General features: G+C 39.3%; 1 protein-coding gene across 2 annotated transcripts in view; it reads left to right on the top strand.

Annotated features, from left to right (window-relative positions):
• Positions 1-9,240: 9,240 nt before the first annotated feature.
• Positions 9,241-22,160, top strand: part of ARHGAP42 (Rho GTPase activating protein 42) — a 154,869-nt gene continuing 141,949 nt past the window's right edge. Inside the window, exon 1 of one of the 2 annotated variants that reach the window (XM_057399797.1) lies at positions 9,241-9,783. In XM_057399797.1, coding sequence (XP_057255780.1) covers positions 9,630-9,783 — 154 coding nt within the window. In that variant the 5' untranslated portion in view covers positions 9,241-9,629. The remainder of the gene's footprint in view (positions 9,784-22,160) is intronic. The other variant, XM_057399796.1, reaches the window with a different exon arrangement.

The following is a 22,160-nucleotide window of genomic DNA, read 5'->3' as shown; positions in this document are numbered from 1 at the left end:
GTCTTCAGAAAAGCAGTTTTCAGCAAATAGTAAGTAAAGTCATTTTCTGAAAGAATGTGAAGAAGAAAGGAGTACAGGTGGGGTTACTTAAAGATTGTTTCGTAAACCAAACTATTCCACTGCAAAAGACAGATAGTGGAAGTAGCAGAGACCACTATGGCTGCATTGAGAGCTCTTCAATAACTTTAAACAGTGAAGAATGAAATAGTACAAAAACTGAAAGCCAGGATGAACATAAGAGACCTAGAACATACCAATATGTGGCATAAAGGGTCATAAGGACAGGAAGACAAAGTGAATAGTAAGGACATTGTTGAGAAACAAAAAATGCTGAGAATGTTTAAATACCTAGAAGATGGAATACTAAACCACTCAAGCACAAAAGCTATTCAGCCTGTTCAGTTTCTTCTTGTAACAGCTTAAGTGGCCTAGTAAATAACAAGGTGCAATAAACTTTGCAATTAGCATAATTTTTTAATGTTGGTCTGCTCTGGCACCCTAAAGCACAAGTCTAATGAGACTTAGCATCTGAAGGGTATAAAGCAGTTGGAAAAACTCACCTTCAAACAAGCAGTTTTCAGTAGCTCGCTGTCATGCTGGGAGAACATTGCACAACTCCCAAAGAGATCTTTCCAGATTCCAATTTTCATTCACTGAAATTTGTCCTCATGAAACAGAAAATACTGTTGGTGAGAAGATAAGAATTTCAAATTGTTTTAACAAATCAGTAAGGTAACTTGCTTCATCTCACTGGGTTTAGACGAAATGAATGAACAAAACAACATGCAATTGTGAGAAAATAAAATACAAAGTAAAAAATATTTAGCTAGATGGTGGGGACAAATAAGTTCAGTTAGAGTGGTTTATACAGCGATGCTCTTCAAAAGAGCTATCTCATTCTAAGATGCAATAATGAAAATGATAACCCATACTACAAATTCAGATTTGGTGAGTTTGCATAGGAAACTGTTTAGTTTAGGAACCGCCATGCGTAGGAAAAATCTAGAAATATTTCTGATTTTGAAAAAAGAGCAAGAGTTTTTAAAAAGAGGGTGAGGTTTTGAGAAAAAAAAAAAGAACAAAAGGCAGTGAGTTTGTTTGGCTCATAAAAGAAGATGGAGGAGACATGGTAAAAATCTCTGGAAGAAGGACTATAACCAATGTTCTTCATGTCCAAGGGAGAAGAAAAAGAAGACATACTATTGACAGCAAAGATTAAGGTTGGAGAAGCTTTTCAGCAGGGTGGTAAAACTCCAGAAGGTACTATCTGAAGAAACAAAGAAAATATCCTTATTAAGAACATTAACAGGCAGTTGAATTCTTTCTCAGGGGGGTTCAGGTACAGAAATTTATACTGTATGGTCACCTTGATTCTCTCTAGCATTAAATTTCTGTATTTTTATGTATTAAAAACATGGGGAAAAGCAGGAAGGGAGAGTCATTACAATGAAAAAATTACACAATTATTCTTTTCCAATACTAGGAGGAGAAAGCAACAAAATACATAACCTTCATCAATGTCTAATTTAATTTTAGAATTCTAGATTAGGAGCATCTGCTCCCTGAGGTAGTTGTCTCCAGCCAGTATAATTTAATAATTACGATGCAAGACAAGGACCACATGTGAGCAACTCTACATTGAATAGGAAAATAGATCAGCAGCAACTTCAGTTGCAACTTAATTTCCCATGGCTCTGAGCAACATCAGATAGTTTTGTGAGCCATGTGTATAATATGTTGAGGACATTTAAACAAGTATCTTCTCTCTCCTCCCAAATATGGGTTTATCATTGTGTAATGCTTAATTTTAAGTTACTGATATGAAAAATGATATCTGGATTGTTTTAATCATATGAAACTTAATTTCAATGCTTCCACAATATTTTCCATTCTGACACTTTATCCACTAAATGAAAAATTCCCCAGGTTAGCTATAATAGCCTAAATTAATAGTTTTTAGATGTGTTTATTTTTTAACATATTTGTGATATACTTGTCTATCAACACACTTATGGTTATACACTATTAAACTGCTAGTAAGAAAAAGGAGCTACAACAACGTGTGTGAGAGGTTTTTTTAAGAAATGCAAAACCAACAGGACTCAAACTGAAACAAAATAAGTTACCCTGTAGATTACAGTACAAGGAAACGTAGCTATTCCACTATCTACAGGAGGGCTACCCTGTTGTTCCCTTAATGTAATGAAAACATTATGAATTAAAAAAAAATGAAACACCGATGAGAAAAGGACAGAGTTCAAAGAAAGTGCATATTTCCCTTGTTCACATGAAGATCTATTGTGCATTCATAGATGGAGCCATGAAAAACAGACTTCACTTACTATTTGATTTGGTTTGATACTAAAGCAAGAAGGACTTTCCTACTTTTAGCAGTAAACACTTCAGTATCTTGGAAATGATATATGGAAATTATAAATTTCCATATATTTCAGAAGAAGAAGGGGAAAATCCATGTCATAGGGGTTATCAATTATACAGTAAATGGAAAAAAATGCTAAAAACACAGTTCCCATATAAAGAATGAATAAGAATATATTTAGGTAAAATATTCCTGGGGAGTTTAATTTTGCACTACATATCTTTTAGGCATTTTAAGATTTACTGAAATAGGTATCCCTAATTTATTTTAGTGTGATCATTTTGCTATAAATCCTCAAGGGGACACTGTTATTCTATGACAGGTATTTTAGTAAACTCCCAACTGTAGATAAGTTTATGGAAGTAACTTGCTTCTGGCCCATTAATCTGTCTCAGTTTCCCTGTAAGAAGAAAAATATATTTCACTGCACGTATTTTGTTCTAAACCCAACCCTAGACTCCCACAGTCATAGCCTGTGTCTTTCACCCTAGGGCCACTACTCAATGGCTTTCACATAAATTGTTTGACTGGTTTTACAGAAGAATGAAACTAGAACATGTCCTTATAAACTTGAATCACCAGGCACAGAAATTATTCTGCCCGCATGTGCCATAAAGAATACTTTTTTCCTGGATTCAGTCAGAACTCATAAACCCAAAACTACTTAGTCCTATCAAGACGTAGGCACTTCCCCACATGCACAAAACCAGAGCTTTAGGTAACAGAGTTAGAAAGGCATTCAGCAGAAAAAATTATTTAGTTTCTGGTTTATCTACCTCCATAAACACATATTTACATGAATAAAAAAATACTTTAACAATTACTTCAAAATAGCATCTGTTAGGTATTTTCTCAATCTTGAATTGCACTACTTTCTAATTAAACTTTTCTGTAATTAGTTTTCAGGGGAGAGATCATTTTTGGTAAACCAGTTCATGTGTCATCCAACATCTCTATTGCAGTGTTTAACTTGGCCAAGTCCAGATTTATCTTTTGGAACTGAATCCAGCCTTTTACATGGTAAAATGCTTTCTCTGCTTTATGGCTGCCAAAAGGCTTGTAAGACTTGCCTTTTGGATGGGCATTTCAGCTGTGTTCTGTCCACACAGCGATGTATTAGTGATGGGCCTACCCTCCTTGCTACAAGAGCCCACTATCCAGAGTAGTTACTGTACTCAGCTCATTTCTCACACTTGCCCTGCTAGGGTGGACCTAGAAGATCCCAACACTCCCAGAAAAAAAAAACAACAGATGATGCTGTATCAGAAAAGACTTTCAGATCTTTTTCCCCAGTTATTTGCTGAGCCAATCTAAATGCAGATTACATGCCACAGAGTACTGAATGCGAGGACCTCAGTCTTCCAGTGAACAGCAACCAATGTGATACATCCAGGAGCTCTTGAACCTACTGACTTTTGTGCTGTATCTTACTGACAGACATAGCAAGAATAGACTAGTCTCCTTTCCCATGGAGTTAAACAGGTTACAATTTCTACTTCAAACTGGCAAATAGTGAGGTAAGAAGATTAGTTAGTAATCAATTACATCCTTTCCTTCAAAGATCTTGCGCACCTGCAAATCATACCATGAAACTACTAGCTGTAGAAAATTGTGCCGTCTCACTGCTCTGCATTTATAGATCTGGTTCTGCTCCTGAAAACCAAGCAGCATTGCAAAGACTTTATGTGTGACCCTCTACTAGTTGTCACCTCCTGATATCTGTTGCTACACAGTACAGCTGCAATTGCTATCTAGTTTCCATACAGTGGAGGGAAACACAATAAAGAAGACTGCAGAGATGTCCACCTTCCCTCTCTTGCTAAGCTTCACATGGCATCCCTTCTACCATGACCTTCCAAAGTGAATGAGCTTCCTTCAAATATCCTCCATTATTCCTGTCTCACAATTTCTATACAGTCTGCAGGAAACAGACAGCCACTTTGATGCAAACATCATGTAAAGTTCTAGCACAGATCAAATTTTGCTTACATCTGCCTATAGTCTGTTTCTTTTTTCATATTTGAAGTGATAAGGTTAGTAAGGATGGCATCCACTCATGGATTCTGGATGTGAAAGAATAATTTTGGATACCAATGTTAAAACTGAGTTTCTTGCATTTCACCTTGATAATGATTTTTAGAGTCCCACTGTTTACTTACTTATGTCCAATAAACAACAGCAAATAAAAGTATCTAAGTTACTTATAGGATAATATAGCCAAGAGGCTATAACAGAATCCAAGCAAAGAACACGTGAATCAAATTTCAGTAAAGATGTTACAACTACTTCTCAGATGCGTTGCTTCCGGAGTGAGAACTAAAGCATGAAAATACTTCTCTGTAGTAAACAGTCATGGATATTGATCCTAAGACTTTCCATGCTGAGTGGAACTCCCTGATGCTGTCAAGAAGAAATGTGAGGCAAGGCATTGCATAAGTTTCACCCTTCTAGAGGTGGACAATGTGAATTAGGTCTGCAGGTACCAAACATTCAGCTGTCCCACTCCATAAGCAAATGTTTTAGCTACTAAGATATATAAATGAAACTGGCAGTTGTAATTATCTTGCTGTGATTTTTAAGCTGTCGCATCTACTGCTTCCTGTAGAACACTGACTAGCCTTCATCTTCAGTTACTTGTACTGTATCAATCCCATCTGGGATTTGGGAGCTGCTTGTCTAAGCATAACACTATCATGTGGTTTTAGACACCTACTTCCTTAGGTAAATTTCTGAGCATACCAGAAGGTAGAACCAGAGCCAGTTATGGAATATTCAGATTCAACAAAGAAGTACCCAGGAGGCTGAAGCAAACACAGCATGAGAGTCACTAAACATGATTTTTAATTTCAGCTTTGAACTTTGCTGTTTGAAGTTTCTCCAAACCACTTAGAGCTTGCTCACGTATTAAAAAGACTAACATATTTTTCAAAAATATTACTGATCTGTAATTATTGACTACAATCGGAAACACTGATAGGGATGCACATGTGAGTAGACCTTTGTGCAGAGAGACCAGTATCTTAGGATAATGTGATCCATACATACTAAATTACATACTAAATTACATGGTTTGGCTTCTAAACTATGATTTTGGCTAGCTACATTCCTCCTCCGACAATGTTAACGTGCTGTAAAAAAAACCCAAACAACAAACCAAACAGAACTCACTGGCAGTTACATCATTTAACAATCAGTTTACAAAATGGAGATTGTATTCAAACAGAGAGCAGTATCACTTTCAGTTTATACATACAAGGAATTATGAAATTTAGACTTACTTCCTCGCTTCATTTCTATTTATTTTTTTTATTATTATTATTTAATTTACCACTGCTAGCCAATTTAAACTTAGCATCTAGAATCTTAATTTAACAAGGAGAATCTGAAAACTTTTAATAGCATTTATCTAGCAAGTGACCAGGAATCTTGCAAATTCCCAGCAAGAAACCTGTGGGAAACTGAGATAAACCAAGATCTTTGGGGAAGCTAAAACAAATCAAAATACTCTGTAAATAATTGTTTGAGTGGGGTTTTCTACGCTTTTAATATATTCTGTGCAATACAGGTACAGAGCTAATCTTGTACCCTTGAGCAGTTCAAGTGGATGCAAGCTTCAGTGTCCTTGCATTCTTATTGCCTATAATCCCACTCTCTCAAGGGAAAGCAGCATTTTTCAGAGCTATGCCACACAGCTCTAGAAGTAATTTTCCCATAATTGTATATATTGAAGCAGAAGAAACAACAAGGAAGTTGGCAGAGTCTCACTGTAAAATATTTCCCTCTGGGTAACAGACACTCAGGATTCTTGTCTCTGTTGAACTGCTAAATTAATAGCATCTAAAGGAGCAACATAGAGCCATAACATTGAAGAACTCCGTGTGTAGCCATTTTTCCATTGTAAGAGTAGGGGACATGCACTGCAGTAAGCAGGACCATTACACACCTCTCCTTTCCTCTTCCCAGGCAATCTGGCTAGCAGGACTGTGATAAGAATATTCCCCAGGCACCTTCCAGTGTCAGAGCTGGGCTATCGATTGGAAATTATAGTTCAGTGTTTACATTTAAGATGAAGGAGAAATCTATAATAATTGACCTCATTAACATGTAAGATTTTAGGATAAGTTTAGAATAATAAACATAAAGATGGATGAAACAGGACAAAGCTTACCAGGGTTCAGAAAAGAAAAAAAAAAAAAGAGCATCTAATTTTTCATTCATCTCTTCACAGCCAGTGGTAACATCAGGCTAACTCTTTTACTAGAGCCTTTCACCTACCTAGGTGTCTGAATGAGTTGCCATTCAGTATAGTTCCCCTCTTCCAGCATACTGTTGGTTTTCAAGAAACACAAAACACATACTAAAACTTATCTTTTCATGTAGACTTTGTTGTTAGTTAACCTCTCTGTGGGTGTGCCAAATCATTTTTTTACCAGACCCTCCTCCAGATGCAGCCATAAGCTCACAGGTTAACTCTAAACCTTTTCTTCAACAGTGGAAGATAATGCAGGGCTGGGTGTACGTCTGCTCACATACTGCTTTATGAAAAAAAGATCATTGTTCACAAATCTATTTCCTTAAAAATGAAAGCTTTGTCAGAGAAGGGAACGGCAGTACATGTGAACTAGTCAGATTTTTACACATTGGATACACTGTATGCTGGGCAATTCTCAGTTCATCTAAAAAAGACGGAATTATTCTGAAAAACATACAGAACTAGTTAATGTATAATGCTAAGTTATTTGTAGAGAGGATGTCAGGCTGGAGGTAAGTTCTTAGTAAATGTGGCTCAGTACTGGTTTCATTAATTTTCCATTCACGATCCTGATACCAAAAGCAGTGATGTGGTTATGGAACTTCTGAAGATGGGAATATTATAGTTTATGAAATGAGTCATCCTGGTTATTACCAGAATAATTGTTCTGAACTAAAATGCTAAGTACATGGTTTTGGGATCAACAAATATTTCTGCTCTAACTTTGGAACCTGCTGGTTGAAAACAAAGGAAAAGAAAGATCTGAGTACCTTAGCAAAGCCACAGAAATAATTTTGCCATGAAACTGCCAAATACAACCTCCACAAAAGTGTTAAGTGGCAGCTGGTAGCATGGCTGAATAAGGTCTTGCATGTAATTTCAGTAAACTACAATCAAGAAATAAAAAATCAAACTCAGAGAGATCTAGACAAGAACTATGAGAATGAGGAAGGAAATTAATGATTTATTTTATGACAAAAAGCTTTCATTTATTAAGCTGTCATAAAGAAGGGCCAGAGATGTCATTATTGCATTCTAGAACCACATCAAACAATAAACATGGTAGAAGACAGAGACTATTTTCAGCTACAGATGACACTAAAGGAAGAACAAGTGTGCCTAAAATTACCCAGTGAATACACGTAGGTGGAAAATTACGTTTTTAATAATCATAAAAATTCTATTTGGATCATCCTTCAGTAGTTCAACTGGATTTTAAATGAGGTTTATTAGCTTATGAGTGAGATTACATGCTACTGCCTGAAAAAGCAAGGAAATAAACCTGTTAATGCAGCAGCTCTTTCCAGTCTTATTCTATTACTGGAAAAATAATTTGTCTCAGGCAACATGTTGATGAGCAGAGTTTTGTAAATTAAGACTCTTCAATGGATCTATTAATATCAACATTGACAGCTAGCTCTGAGATTCTGTGGGCAGGAAGTGTCAGCCTTGTAAAACCAGAGAATTACTATTTTTGCACTTCAACAAATTCTGCAGGCCATATGGCTGGAAACTGCAGCCTCTTCTCTGCATTTCAGACACTCACAAAACTCTACTATGAATACAAAGCAGCAAGTTTTGACGAATGGTTTAAGAATTGTGAAGAGCACAAACAGAGTCAAGGAACACAGCACATACAGCAGCTTTGAGCCTTTCCCCACTTGCACGTTAAACTGTGTAAATATGGAGGCCATGAATGATTTGGCAGTAGCATGTGCACAGTGCACAGAGAAGCACCAACGCCTTATTGAAAGCAATTTTTGGCAAGAGGTGGGCGATCCTGAAGCACAATTATTTTTACGGCCAGGCTTGATGGTTGTTTCCAATGCAGTTATTGCTGACTTGAAGGTGTGTTTACAGACAGCTTTCCTCAAACCCAGTAGTACGGTTGTATACATACTTGTGCACTGACACTCTGTGTCTGGAAAAAACCACACCAGATAAACAGACAGTCATCATCCCAAGTGCTTCTGTTTACGGAGACAAGCCCGCTCACGTACTTGGAAACACACAACTTGGCTGTGGTAACTGGGCTTGCGTTTCTTGACGCTCCTCATTAGGACGGATTTGGCCCTCACAACAACCAGGTGCCATGGCAGAACACTGATGTCCCTATATTTTGTATTTCCTTGGCTTCCACCTTCTTCTCTCCTCATCCTTTATACTTCAGTGCTTTCTGTTCTGGCTATCCCGTTAGGGGATCCCTAACCTGCCACAGCCCCGGTACTCGCACATCAGGCAGCGACCGCAGCCGTGCCGGGGTGCCCCCGAAGATCCCCTGGCAGCGCAGGCACGCTCCGGCTGGTTGCCCCAACCCCAGGCACCCGCTGCTCCTCCAGCTGTGGCAGGGCTGCTCTCCTCCAAATCGGCCTCTGGCATAAACCGGCTCCAAGCACCCGCTCTACGACATCCCTGAGGAGGAACTTCCTTCCCTTGCCTTCCTCTGGGTCTCGCGAAGCCCCATGCAACGGAGGAGGGGAGCGCTAGCCCCGACAAACCCCGTCACCTTGTGCCCGGCCAGGCCAGGCCGCAAAGAGCACAGCCACGCAGCCGCTGGAGGGCAGAGTGCGGATGGGGGCGGTGGCGATCGAGGGGCGGGCACTGCCGGGGACGCGGCCCCGGCGTGCGAGCATGCCGGGCCGGGAGGAGGGTTTGCTCGGCTGGGCCGGGGGAGGTTCACACTGAAGTTAGAGCTGGAGACAGAGGAAGAGGGAACGCTGCCGGAAGCGGCGGAGGCGCTGGGAGCCCGCGGACAGCATGTAGCTGGGTGACAGCGACTGGAGCGCTACGCATCCGCGATCAGTCTGCCTCGGGTGCTGAGGGGCTGGTGCCTCTCAGAGTCAGGAGCCTCTTCTGGGAGGCGGAGTGGGGAGCGGCAGCTGCGCCTCGTCTCTGCTCTTCCCCGCTCTCCCCTCTGTCTCCGGCGCCGTCCATCGGCGCGGCCCTCCCTCAGCCGCTCGCCCCTTCACCGCCGGCCGGGGGGCTGCGGCCGCTGCCATGGGGCTGCCCACGTTAGAATTCAGCGACTCCTACTTGGACAGCCCGGATTTCAGGGAGCGCCTGAAGTGTCACGAGATCGAGCTGGAGAGGACGAACAAGTTCATCAAGGAGCTGATTAAGGACGGCAGTCTCCTCATCGGAGCCCTGCGAAGTGAGTCGGGCGGGGGCGCTGGGTGCGGCGGGCAGGAGAAGGGGCTTCTTTTGTTTGAATGGGCGCCGGGAGCGGGCGGGCTCCCCTGCCGGCCGCAGCTGCGCAGCGCCTCGCACGCTTTCCCAGCCGCTTTGCCTCGCGTCGCCTCGCGTGGCCTGCGGCGGGACTGGGTGGGTTTCCCGGGGAAGCGGGGGCGGCACGGGGCCCTACCCTGGCCGGCGGGACCGGCCGCGCCCGCCCCGACGGCGACAGCGGGGAGCGGGCAAGAGCCCAGCTTCGGCGTTGAGGGCTGGAAGTGGCGGTGGGAACTCGTTCTGGGACGTTGGCTGCTAAGTGGGTATCTTCAGATAATGAAAGTGACTATAAACGGGCAGAGCAAGACACTGAAGTGAATTTATATGAACAGTTTATATCTCACGCACACCTCACATCCTCCCCTCCCCCGTCTTCATGTAGTAAAGTAACTTCTATGTATTTTGAAAGGTTCTGAAGGATAAGTGTGAACAGCGCGTGCCCTTAAAGCTCTGTGAGTTGAGCACTGACAGCTTCCCGGGGTGTGAAAACGGCCCTCATGCTTTGAAGAGCATAAAGCAAAAACTAGGAATTGCCATGAGCATTACTAGTCGCGGCTTGCCCTCCTGTTCTGTAACTCCGTGTCTACTGCTTGTCTTTAAGGACTTAATTTCGGAGCTCTCTTGTTGGTCAGTCAGAACTTTCCTTCAGACAGAGCAGAGAAGTAACTTACAGCTCTTGTGCTGCAACATGAGATATTCAAGGAAAAGAATCACTCTAATCCTGAACAGTATCAGCCACATTGACAGGGTGTGCTGCTTTTTGTAGGGTGAAGGGTAGCAAGCATTGCTCTATGTGGACAGAGAACAGGTGTTGCTTCAAGCTCATTAGCTCATAAGTAACCGAACTGATGCTAACTGGGAGTCTAAACCCAAAGTTTGTCCCTTTACTTGGGACAAGAGGTCGATACGTGAAGGTTTTGTTTGTCCAGCAGTAGAATATAACGTTAATTGTGCTTGTTTATGCATCAACTGTAGATGATTTATTTACAGCATTGTATTTATGCTGTATGACTTTTTTGATAATAAGTGCATGTTTTTCTGGATTAATCTCAGATTTAGTGAGTAGATGGATACAAATCTAGCATCTTACATGAATTTGTGTTAAATTCAATAAATTCCTGTATTCGTGCCCACAGAATATGTGACGATAGAATACATAGAAAATGTGTGTGTATGGCTAAAACCTCAGTGGTGCATTTTCTTTCCAAAGCAAAGCAGTTTGTTCTTTAGTTATACTTTCTCTTTGCTAAAAAGTATTCTCCATAGAACAGGAAGTTTGAGCTTGTTTTAAGTAGTAAAAGTGTAAGTTATAAAACTGTACTATTGCAAACTGGTGCTATAAGATGTTGCATGCAAATAGTAATGACAGGTTTAGGATACTACTTGGATGCTTTGTTGGCCTGGACTAGCACTGGAAATTGACTGGGTTTTGTTCCTGATCAAATAATAAACAAATACAGCTTTCTTCATAAGTTGTCAAAGACTGCTGTAGAAGGAGTGTTGTTCTTGAGAAGTCATTTAGAAATTGATTCTGGAGTAATCCCATTATTTTCGTGAAGAATACTTGTGAGTTCTTGCTAGATTTAGACCCTGTATCTACATGTTTACCAATTCTCATACTCTTCAAGGAGCAGCACTGTTTCTGTCTTAAGTAATGACTACTTAACTTGCAAGTTTTCCTGATTTTTCAAACTTTTTGTCAAATGTTTGACACAATGCTTATTGAATTAAAATGCTGTGTGCTATAGTGTATTTTAGCTTTAGGAAAATAAGGTCTGATTTGTAGTAAGAAATATTTCTCCTTTTGTTCATTTCAAATCCCTTAGTTTCTTGACCATACCTTTCACAAAAATACTTCCTTAGTTCCTGTATTAGGACAACTAGGAAAATGTCTGTTTTTTTTCTAAACGAAAATAGAAATCCTGGATGTATGCTGTCCAGGCTGGTGTAGATGCTACAAGGACAGTGTACTTCTTATGGCAAGTAGTACTATTGTGTATTTCTTAAAGTAGAGAACTTCTGACTTGTTAAAGCACACTAGCTACTCCTACTCAGCTTTAAAATCAGTGGAGTGTAAAATATGTGTGCAAGGCTTTATTGTTTTTCTTTAATTCTTTTAAATTGTCAATTAAAAATCTAATCAAGCAGTGGAGTAAGTAGTTGATTACAGTGATGAACTCTTATGTTTTGATCTTTGAATATTTAATAACCTATGAGCTCTGAAGAGCAGCAGGCATTATTTACCATGTTTTATCTCTTTAGGTGATAGGATTTTTCATTTACATATCACTTTGGAGGATCAGTTCTGTTGTGAGTGAAAAATCCGGGCTTTGCTGCAGAGCTTCAGTGGAAATGAATTTTGGAACATGTCCTTCCTGACCATGTTTAGAGAAGAGACAGTGAAGCTGACTTAACACAGTTAGAAAATACTATAATCTTTAAAAGTTACATACATTTAGTATCTCATATATAATATGGGACTACAGTGCATGTTTTTTTCAGATGGAATTAAACTTCTGTATTACAGAAGTTACAAAATACTTATTTGTGCATAATCCAGTATGTAAGAAGTTACTATAAAAATGCAGTAACATCAGAACCTGATGAGATTGCACATAAATTGAGGGTAGAACAAATACAATTAATTTAGTATACAAACATTTTGCTTTTTAATTGGAGTGATCCCAAGAGAAGTTCGTATACTATTTTAACGTGGTTCATTCTGAAGAATGCTGCTTTCCAAACTGTTTCCAGAGCTGTAATACTGTGTTCCATGAACCGGTAGTTGACATTTTGCTTCTCCTAAATATGTAAGACTCTGGGAGTACCTCAGAAAAGGTCAGGTTATATGGTCTAGTGTAGTCAAGTGTTAGCGTTACATTTGTATGGCTATTGTGCCAACTTCAGCCTTGTCCTGCAATTAGTATTTGCACTGAGAGACTATATTTTTGTTTTGAAATTAACTGAGGTACTAAATACCCTACTAACTCTTGAAAGGCTTAAGCTTATGCATATAATGGGTGTTCCTGTTACATTAAAAAGTTATCTTTCGACAGAGGTTTAACTCTCTGTGTAGCCACAATTAAATAGCAGCACATAGTTTTCTCTGGTGCACCTGGGGGGGAGGATTCCTTTGTTGTTAACTTACGAATTAGAAAAAAAAACCAAACAGACTTTTTAGAAAAAAATGATCTCCTGTTGCAACTGGCCATCTTGATTATTAGGTAACTGTTGCTTCGATAACTTTTTTTGGGCACCTAATTTAATAGCTCTTTCAGATGCATGTTTAAAATGCATATGCTTAAGTGCTTCATATAGTGAGATCCATCTGTAGCTGGATGTTGAAACTGGATTTTTTTCTTCTCATTGATTCCAGCTTCTTTTCAATAAAAACATCAAGTCTGTTGTACTTTTTGCCAGTAGTGTACTTTGTAATTTCTTTGTAGTTGCCTTGTTAAAACTCAACCTATTCTAGGGCATTGTCATATACATTATATGGGAAATTTCATTATAGAATTACTTACATGTTTTTGATTTCCATACTAGGCCTACTGTTTTGCTAGAGTCAATGAATATTGTATTAAACAATCCCAGAAAGTAACATGCATCTTCTACAGGTGATCTCGTGGCTTATTGCTGTGCAAATCCCTTCAGTCTTCCCCTCTGATTTTTGAGGCCTTCTTGCTCCATCTAAGTCCTATTTTAGCACCAAGTTTGTGTATTCAGAGATGGGAACTATGTAAATTTTGGTTTAAATGGTTCAAAATTCAGTGGATTTGCAGCTGTTTTAAGTAATGCTGTACCTTTTAAGGTGTTTTAATATGATGCAAACAGTAATGCAAAGCTGTAGTGTAATATAAGATTTAACAAATATATTTAGGAATTTTTATTTAGTAGAAGTCATTAGTAGTTTTATTTTACTACTTAAATGCATGGAGAAACAGAGAAACAGGCACAAGATGGAAATGCCGTCTTTTGTGAGGGGAGGGTCTGAGGGGGTGTTTTTTAACAGGGTTTTATAGAAATTCCATACAGAAAAGATTATGTTGAAACTGTTTTGGCATATAGTTTTCAAGGATAACTTTCTTGTCTCAAAAACCTACTTATAATGGGACGGTGATGAACCTGCCTATGTGCATGGAAATCCTGGGGGGGGGGGGGGGGGAGGTGTAGCTGGCTGGAGAAAAAAAAAAGCCTGCAGAAGAACCTATGATCTTGTTATCTCTCTTGGGAATCTTTTTTCTATGTACCCCGCCCTCTTATATTTTTCCAAAGCAATGCATTTTCCCAGATATCTTGGCTTCACATTATTTTCATGAGCTTATATCTTTACAATGTCTTTTCCAGATTCTGACTGGAGCAGGACTGAGTTCTTTGAATAATAACCACCAAAGTTTGATAGCAGTCATTCTCTGCTATTAATACAGATTCTAAGTAAAACAATTGATTCTTTATGTTCCTCATGTGATACTATGATGTCAAACATGGAATGATAAAAGTATAGCTTACTAGTGGGAATTTCAGAAATAACTCATATTGCCTTTGAAAATTTATTACTTTTGAGTCTTTTTAGTCATAAAATACAAAAATGCGTAACTTACCTTTCATGTTAGGGTTGGGTGAGAGGCAGGGCGCTACAACATGTTACATTTCTTAGTCTCTAAAATCTGTGATTCTATTACCAAATGGAAAAAAAGTTTTCCACTAAAAGGAAGTTGAACCCTAGTAATTTGCCTTAATGTTTTGAAGTCATTTGCTTCCTCACTGTTCTGTTACTTCTGATAGGTGTTTGTGCTGTCCTGCTCAGCTTCTGCTGATGTCTGAATTATCTATGGATTATGGATGGAACTTTTAAAAGCAATTCAACAGGGTTCAGCCTTTCATGCAGATACCAACAATAAGCTGGTTCTTGTCCAGAGAAGGAGCTTAATTGCTTCCTCTAGTATTTAAAGCAGCTGCAGACTGTATCATATTATCTTTAGCAAAACATGTATGGAGAAAACAAATAGTAGTATGTAGTGGGCTGTTACAGAGTGGACTGTTTTCTGTCCATCATGTGATGCGCAATTTTGAACCAAGAATCCCTGCAAGTGAATTCCCATGCTGTCAGTAACAACAGCATATTACTGTTTTGTTAACAAAGTCCTTGGATGACTCAGCATGGGTGTTCTTGTGCCTTAGTATTTAAGCAGGTATTCTTTAAAGAAGTTTTGTAATTGGATTGTATCAGGTTACCAGTGGGGTGGGTTTGAGTTTCAAATGCCATATGAAATGATGTCTCTGCTTTAAAAATGTTGTACCATTTTTAAAATCAGGATTTTCAAACTCTCAAAGTGATTTCTGGAAAGGTCAAATTTGATCTGTTCCTTAATGGGCCAGTTGGCTTGTTGTCCACTATGTGCTTCATTTATTATGAATAAGATAAATGAATTCTATTAATAAAAGACCAGCTGCTTCATTAATATTGTCTTTACTAAATGGAAAATATGATGCTGTAGTCACTGAAGTTGTACTGTTCTCTTGGGTTTTTGTGAGCAGAAGTGCTACAGCAATTTGCAGTTTCCTGTAATAGTAAATAATTTTGTCCTCTGTGAAAATCCAGAGGACAATACAGTCCTTTCTACTGAATGGTATGTAAAGCAGTTCTGTGTCTTTGCCTTCCTATTTTTCCTATAGTCTCACAATGGTAATTAGAAATAAGTTTGGAATATAGGAGAATTGTGTATCATGAATTTCCTGTGTTAAATTCAATCTCCTGCTAACGTTACATTATGTAATCCCTACTTGTCAAACTCTATTTAAAAAAGTCTTTATCCTTTTCAGCTTTTATCCTGTTTCAGCTAGAAGGCCGTTCTAGAACCTTGTTACTCTGAGGGTTGAGTAACTCATTAAAAAAAAAATCAATCTGGAAATTAAAACTTGTTTATGCTCATTTTCCTTTCACTCAACATTTCTGTACTGTTGTTTACTTGGATTTGCTTGGGGAGTAATCATGCCTCTTGCTAGACTGAACAGGCTGTTCTCATACTCTCAAGTGCTTCTCTGGTTTCTTTCTAGCTCTTTTCTAAGCAGTTTTGAATTTGCTTTTAAGTGTTCAGGAGATTAGAAGTAAAAGTGAAGGAAACAGAAGTAGTATAACAACATTTAAGAGTTTGATCTTTCCATATCAGATTGTGTGAGAACATCAGTCATTAAAGGAAATCAGTGTTTGTTATCGTCTTCTGACTATGTGTTGCTATGGATTCCACAAGTTTATGATTAGCGGTGAAAATGTCCTGGGATGTTATAAGCAGTAGCAGTGAAGTAAATATTAACATGGAGGAAGGTCGAGCTACTTTACTTCAGTTTAATATGAGATTGAAGTACTGTTGGGCAGTAACCTAACCTCTCATTGGCATCCTGTAGAGTGTAAATTACTTTTCTTAGAAAGATAATATATTTCACAGCACATTATGAACTCTGGGCTATGTTACAGTCTAGTTTTTTCAAATCAGCTGGAAGTTAAAATTTAAATCAATTCCGTGTCCTGAATTGTGCAAACTTGTATTTCACGGAACAGCAAAAGCTTAAACAAAATGTTGATGCACTGGAGCTGGTGTTTTGCTTGGCATAATTCAGGCATGGGAAAATAGTATGGAACTTCTATATGTCTTCATAAATCTCACCTTCTTTTAGCTTAATATTCAAAGCAGGATACAAGGTACTGCAATGCCTAGGTCATATAGTTGGCTTTGGTATTGATATTGTTTGATTTTTTGCAGGTTGCTTAAAGAAGAGAGGTTTGCATATCAGATGCCCATTGTAGTGTCTGTTTGCAGACGTACTCTTGTTCACTGAAAGATAGTATGTTAATGAAAGCAGGTATCAGAAACAGGATTATTTTTCTTTTGTAAAGAGCCTTTAAGTCAAATTAACATAATGAAAAATAAACCAGTAATAAGAAGACTCTATTTCTTTTGCCAAGAAAGTTCCTTGAGGTTCCTTCCAACCTGGTATACTGTGATTCTGTGATTTGATCCTGCATAATTACAAGGACTGATAAGTCTCTTATTTTAATTATTCTTTGCCTTTTGTCCTTTAAGAAAACATTGTTTTCTTCCTTTGGTTTCCTGTAGGGGAGGATGTCTCAAACGTATTTACCCCTTGCTTTTTTCTTTTCACTCTTCCTCTCCTTTTCATAGGTGAGAGTCCGGTGTTCTATGTCAGTAATTAAACTGCCACTGTAGCTTGATATCATGTGCTTTACTGGTGTCTAGTTGATTAGATCTGTTGTGGTTTTATGTTTAGGTGTTCGTTTTATTTTTGGTGCTTGTTTTGTTTGGGGTTTTTTATTTATTTTTTTGTCAATTTTTTGCGATGTGTAAGAGATAATCCACTTACCTGATAAAATTTACCTTTGATAAATCTGTGTTGCCTTTTACCCTATTTTCTATCAGTTTCTAAGATTGTATTTGTTCTTTCCTCCAGTGTTTTAAATAATTGCTTGATTTTGAGGTCAACCTAATGGAGCATTTGTTTCAGATCAGTGTCTTTGTTTCTTAACACAGCAAATATATGCCTATATTTATGAGAGCAGACTGCTTGGTTTGACCCGTTTGAAACTCCTGGATACCAAGTCTTGTGTTTTTATGTGTTTCAGTTTTAGTGTTAAATTGTATCTGTCCTAACCCCTGTTTGGGTTTATGGAGCTCTTTTTTTCTTATTATTTGGGTAGCGGAGAGAGAATTTTACATTTTTAATGTACTCATTCATATGAATTTCTCCTGCTGTTCTCACACTGGTAGCATTGTTGAAAACTGAGGTTCAATATTAAATTTAGTTGGGATCACACTTTAATCTTACGCTGTGTCTGAGTCATCTTTACCGTGCGTTGGCCTTCTTAGCATAGTGTTGCCTTTTGGTTTTTATAGTTTAAAAAGCTATTTCTCCTTACTCTTTAAATTCTACTTTGGTTTGGCTTTGACTGCACAAAATGGTGGCTGCAAGAGTGCCACAGCACCACATTAGTAGCTGACTTAGCTCTTGTGCTATTGGAGTTCCACTAGTTTCTGGTACCAAACCTGGTTACTTTAACTGCTTAAAATCCACCAATATGCAGGTATAGTTGAATACTGATTCCATTCTCCACATCTTCTCTCTGCCCTCCTCATCTCTAGTCCATGATCCCCTGCTTGCATCTCTGTATCATTTCAGTCAGCCCCTACGTTGTTGTGTTTTGTGCATTTTGTGCAACACACGCTGTACCTTGGCATTGTACCTCTGTGTACAGTCACATCTATATGTCACATCTGTTCAGGTTCCCTTAATTACTTTTCTGAACTGTGGAACTCTTGTTACAGGTTTCTTTCTTTCTGTTGTTCTTCTGTTTGATTTTTAAACTGAATGAGCATATGATTACTTCAGTTAATTTGTCAGACAGGATTTTGTCAAGTTACCTGTTTATGAAACTTACTTACCATGGTCTAGGCCAGTCCCTCACTAAAACAAGCCCATGTAGAAAGCAAGGCTTACGGGGTGTCAGGCGAACTGGAATGTGAATTTGCCTTTTCACCCTTTTATTTGAGAACTGTGGACATCGGTATTGTCTACTGGATGTCACACTAATTGTGCAGTGATCTTGAATTCTTGTATCTCCTGTTCTAGCACCTTTGTCCTTTCTGTAAAGAGTGATTGAGCTGTCCAGTAGTTCTCCCAGAATTTCTGACCAAAGGAGGTTACTGGAAAGCATCTGTCTGACACAGCATTTTGCTGTAGTTTTAAGCCAGCTCTATTGCTAAACAAAGAAAAAACCTTCAGAGCCTGCCCCTTCCTTTTTTCCACCTCTTTCTATCCTGTAAGTGGTATTATCATTGCTGTTTGCTCAGCTGTATACTCTACTGGATCAGGAAGCTGAACTAACTGCAAATATTTGCTGAATCATTTTCCATGTGTCCCAGTTTCCTGATTTGGTTTGTTATACAGTTGTGAAAGTGCTCCTCTGGAACAGAGCACAGAGGAACCTGGGAGTGGAAGTGACTGTAGAGGCTGGTGAACAGGAGAATGAATAGGGACAGGACATTGATGGCAGTTGCAGCTTAACACACTAAACTGTGGCTGAAGTTAATGTACAAGTTTCCAGGGAGTCAAGTTGCATTTTTCTTCTGTTACAGTCTTATTGTTTGGGAACCAGCGAGGTGACTTCTGAGGGGTTCTCTTGTGTTGGGTTGACCTTGGCTGGCTGTCAGGTGCCCACCCAGCCACTCTCACACCAACACTCCTTAGCACCACACGGGAGAAAGTAAGATGAAAAGCTTGTGAGTTGAGGATAAGGATAGGGACGTTGCTTCCCAATTACCATTGTGGGCAACAGACCAGATTGGAGAAATTTATGTAATTTACTGCCAATTAATAACACGGTAGAATAATGAGAAGTGAAAACACAACTAAAACCACCTTTCCCCACCACTTCTTCCCTCTTAACTCTTCTACCTCCTCCTCTTCAGCAGTGCAGGGGGATGGGAAATGGGGGTTGCAGTCCGTCCATAACACTTTGTCTCTGCTGCTCCTTCCTCTTCATTCTCTTCCACTGCTCCAGCATGGGGCCCTTCCCACTTGGTACAGTCCTTCACTAGATGATTCAGCCTGGGTCATTTCCATAGGGTACGGTCCTTAAGGAGCATAATGCTTCAGTGCGGGTTCCCCATATGCCACAGCCCCTGCCAGTAAACCTGTTCCTGTGCATATTTTTCTCCTGAGGCTGCAGATCCTGCCTGTAGCCTGCTCCTGCATGGGCTTTCTACAGGCTGCAGCTCCCTTGAGGGCGTTGTGGGGTCCTCCATGAGCTGCAGTGTGGATGTCTGCTCCATCATAGTGCTTCACAGTCTCCAGGCAGACAACTGTTTCCCCATGGTCTTCTCTACAGGCTTACAGGGGCATCTCTGCTCCGGTGCACCTACTCCCCTCCTCCTTGGGTCTTGGTGTCTGCACTGCTCTACTGTTTTCTCACTCCTCTCTCCCAGCTGCTGCACAGTGGTTTTTAACCTTTCTTAAATGTGCTATCACAGAGGTGCCACCAGATTCAGTGATAGGCTGAGCTTTGAGTAGCAGCAGATCTTACTTGGAGCTTGCTGGGGCGATCTGTGTCAGACGTGGGCAGCTCCTGGTGTCTTCTCAGCCCTTCTCCCCTCACTACCAAAACCTTGCCATGTAAACCCAATACAGTTTTTTTCCAAGTACTTCTAGTATTTCTGTCTTTGGAAGAGACACTTTTTGTTTTCTCTTCTACCTAGCAGCTGCCATCCAGGCAATTTGATGACTGTTGGAGAATTGTTATTGATGGGGAAAAGTGAATTTATGAAAGGAAAGAAACAGGAGAATGAGTTATTTAAAAGTTCTAAGGCTTGCAACTCATTTGTAATCTTACATGAGGTGAGCACTCAGCTGACCTGTTTACTCTTCTATTAAGGATATAATTTGTTATGATGACCTTGTTTTGCTTTCTGCAGAAAATACCAAGGCAAGAACCTGGTTGCTTCTAGAAAATTACCAAATATAAAAACAGTCTTCACTCATTTTCCTCAAGTTCTCACCCTTGCTCCTGTCTCACTGACATGCAAAAAGAGCAGAAATTCTTAGTACAACAACTGATACATAGGGTAGGGTTTCATGGTAAAGACATTTTCTTTTTGAGTCAGCTGAGTCCTCTGCTGACTGAAGTGCAGAAGAAGGCGTAACTGGATGAATGTTTTTTCTTCCTGCTGTTTGATTCATTTCAAGAAGTGGCTGAATGTTAGTGTAAACATGTGTGGATCAGTTCTTTAAAGCTGCAGTTCTTAGAAGTGCAGGTCATATTTAAATGAAGACCAGACAGATTTACAGTGTTATGGTAGTGTGTGTTGGTGTTCAGCAGCCTTCCTAAATTACCTAGATGCAATCAAGGGCGTAGGAACAATGCAACTGTGTTGTTCAGAAGGTTTACAGTTCACTTTAAGTCCATTCCTTGCATCTTTTGACCCTTTTCTGTCCTCCTTATTTGCCTTTAACCTTTTGTTTACAAATGACAAGGAAGAGTGGAGGGAGGAGGCAAGTACTCAGCTTCCTTGGGATGCATGATTTGTATAAACTGTTACTTTAAATCCACTAACATTGTAAAGGGGTGATTATTTTCACTCTATGGCTAAAATGATTTACAAGTTGCAGGAAGCACATAGGACGAACTTGCAGCTTTGAAAAACATTGCTCTGAGTCTGAGGTTATCTGTTTGAAAGAAAAGTTCTGGTTTTGAACCTTGTCATGTCTAAAGCTACCACTAGCGTTAAAACAAGCTGTATACTGATACTTGAAGGAAAAATTGAAATACACTTCCTTGTCCCTCTTATGAGGGACTAGTTAACCTACATACACAGGGAAGCTAGAGACCTATGGAGGTTATCTTCTGGGAGACTTTGGAATAAGTAAGACTTGAGCTTTACTTTCGGAGAGGTGAAGTCCCCTTATTCTGGGGAAAAGCAGAAATTGTAAGAACGTTTGAGAGACTACTACAGCTAAAACCAACACGTATGTGTAAAAATGCGTGTGTTCGTTCTTAAGTATTATACATTTGTTCTTAGGCAGAAAGTGTTTTAGCCTAGACAAAAATGATCTAATTGCTCTTCAATAAAAATATAGTTGGTTTATAATAAAGATTTTAGTCTGTTCTGTGTACCTAGAGATGAATCTTGTGTCGTGGTATGTGTTATTCACACAAAAGGCTTATTAATAGTTGTTAGTCAGGGCTTTCAAGAGTTGAGGTTTAGCATTTCACAGTGTCTTCTGGTTTGGATTCTCTGTTTGAGGGGCTTGGGAGAAGCCAGATGGAGCAGACCAGGCAGAGGTCCAGTAGTTCAAAACAGGCCTGAGGGAAAGAATTTCTACTTTCCACTGATAACAGTTCCAGTTTAACAGGTCTTGGTTTAAGCCACAACAGAATATGTGCGTTTAAAATAATCTTTGGGAATATTAATTTTTGCTTAAAAATGTGCCTGTACTTTTACTGAAACATAGTATGGCTAGTATTACTCTCCCTTCCCCCCCTTCTTTATCTTTTTGCCTTCCAGTTTCAGCATAGTATTGTTCAAGCCTGCTGGTAAAACCTAGTACAAAATAGTGCAGTTCTGTAAGCATCATGAATGCCTGAAGAGATGTTTTCTTATTAATGAATCTCCATCTAGGAAATACTAACTGGATCTATTGTACAGATTGGATATTAGGGTATGTCACCTTTATTTCATGAATTGTTGATGTAATTCAGTACAACTGAATGAATGTATTTCAGTTTTTCAAGAT

This window comes from Pezoporus wallicus, unplaced genomic scaffold (genome assembly GCF_028554395.1).
Source record: "Pezoporus wallicus isolate ANWC-B61680 ecotype Strahan unplaced genomic scaffold, APGP_CSIRO_Pwel_v1 scaffold_6446, whole genome shotgun sequence".
Lineage (NCBI taxonomy): Eukaryota > Metazoa > Chordata > Aves > Psittaciformes > Psittacidae > Pezoporus > Pezoporus wallicus.
Note: the sequence above shows the minus strand (reverse complement) of the source record. Positions and strands in the feature narration are given on the sequence as shown.